General features: G+C 45.8%; 1 protein-coding gene across 1 annotated transcript; it reads left to right on the top strand.

The window, feature by feature from the left end:
• Positions 1-7: 7 nt before the first annotated feature.
• LOC134202853 (uncharacterized) lies at positions 8-1010 on the top strand (the record flags this gene model as incomplete). The annotated part of the gene is made up of 1 exon (XM_062677836.1): positions 8-1010. A coding segment is annotated over one exon (501 nt), but the record flags the coding sequence as incomplete, so codon positions are not given.
• Between the last annotated feature and the right edge of the window lie 237 nt (positions 1011-1247).

Here is a 1247-nt window from a genome sequence, read left to right as displayed (position 1 = left end):
CAAGGATTCCATTCAACTAGTCGATGGAGTGACCCTAGTCAAGCAAAACGTCACCGATGATACCGAGAACGAAACCGTCCCCGGACTGTCCGACGCCCGCGCCCTGGAAGGCCTGAGCAGTACGGACCGTTCCCTCATCCAGAAGTTGGACCGCTTCCTCAAGACACACACCGTCAAGATGGATCTGGCTGAAGCACGAGGCCGCGGTGACAAGAAGAACGGCAGCCGATACATCATCGCTGCCATGCTCACCGCCATCGGCATTGCTGGCCCGATTGGTTTGAAGACCCTCGGTGCCGTCGCCTTCAAGGCTTTGGTCATCAGCAAGGTTGCGCTCACTATCGCCAGTATTTTGGCGCTGAAGAAGATCTTCAAGAGCGATCATCACGAGGAAACCAGCTTCCAGTTGCACACCGGGCACGAAAACCGTCGTAACACCTACGTGGTCCGCCCGGCCCGAGTTCCCAACGACCCCTACCGGTACCACTACGAGCAGCCTACGTACTAAAACCCGGACGTCAACCGAACTCACCGGACATTTCAAACACACGCAACCAAAAGCCAAAACGCCCCACCCTCAACAGTCAAACCAATGAATTAGGAGAATTTCAGAATGGAACCCGTACGGATAAAAGCAGCAGGAACGTGCAACTTAATATATTTCCGCCAGAATGGAAATAACATTGGAATCGCATCAGTTCTGGGACTGCCAGTCAGTCAAAATCATGAACAATTGGCCGCAAACAGGCAAACAAGCAAATGCATAGATAGCGCAGAATGAACCACGTATCGAAAGCAATGAAGCGCGCGAACGATCAGAGATGAAGTAATTACCAGGACGTGCGTACTACCTCTCTTGGTCGGCAACAGTGATTGTCATGTAAATTATTATTTATTTTATTAACGGAAAGTGTAATTTATTTATTTATTGAAAAAACAACGATGTCCCTCCTGTTTAGTCGATAAGCTTAAATTATTGTTGTGCAATAAATGAAAAATGATGAAATCGAGTTGGAACAGGTGGTTGTTGTATTATTATCAATTCAGTTGGGTTTATCTTGAAGGCGTGAACTAATTGTCTTGAATAATAGAAGCAGCTGCTTGAGATCCGGCAGCTTCGAAAAGTGCTACAAGTACTAGAAGTTCAGCACTCAGCAGAGACAAATTTTCTATAAAATTAGTTTAAGATTAAAAATTTGATAACTAATACACCATTATTATATTTTAGTTAGTGCAGTGAAAATCGT

The sequence above is a fragment of the Armigeres subalbatus genome, unplaced genomic scaffold (assembly GCF_024139115.2).
Source record: "Armigeres subalbatus isolate Guangzhou_Male unplaced genomic scaffold, GZ_Asu_2 Contig1472, whole genome shotgun sequence".
Lineage (NCBI taxonomy): Eukaryota > Metazoa > Arthropoda > Insecta > Diptera > Culicidae > Armigeres > Armigeres subalbatus.
This window is presented reverse-complemented; position numbering and strand designations above follow the sequence as displayed.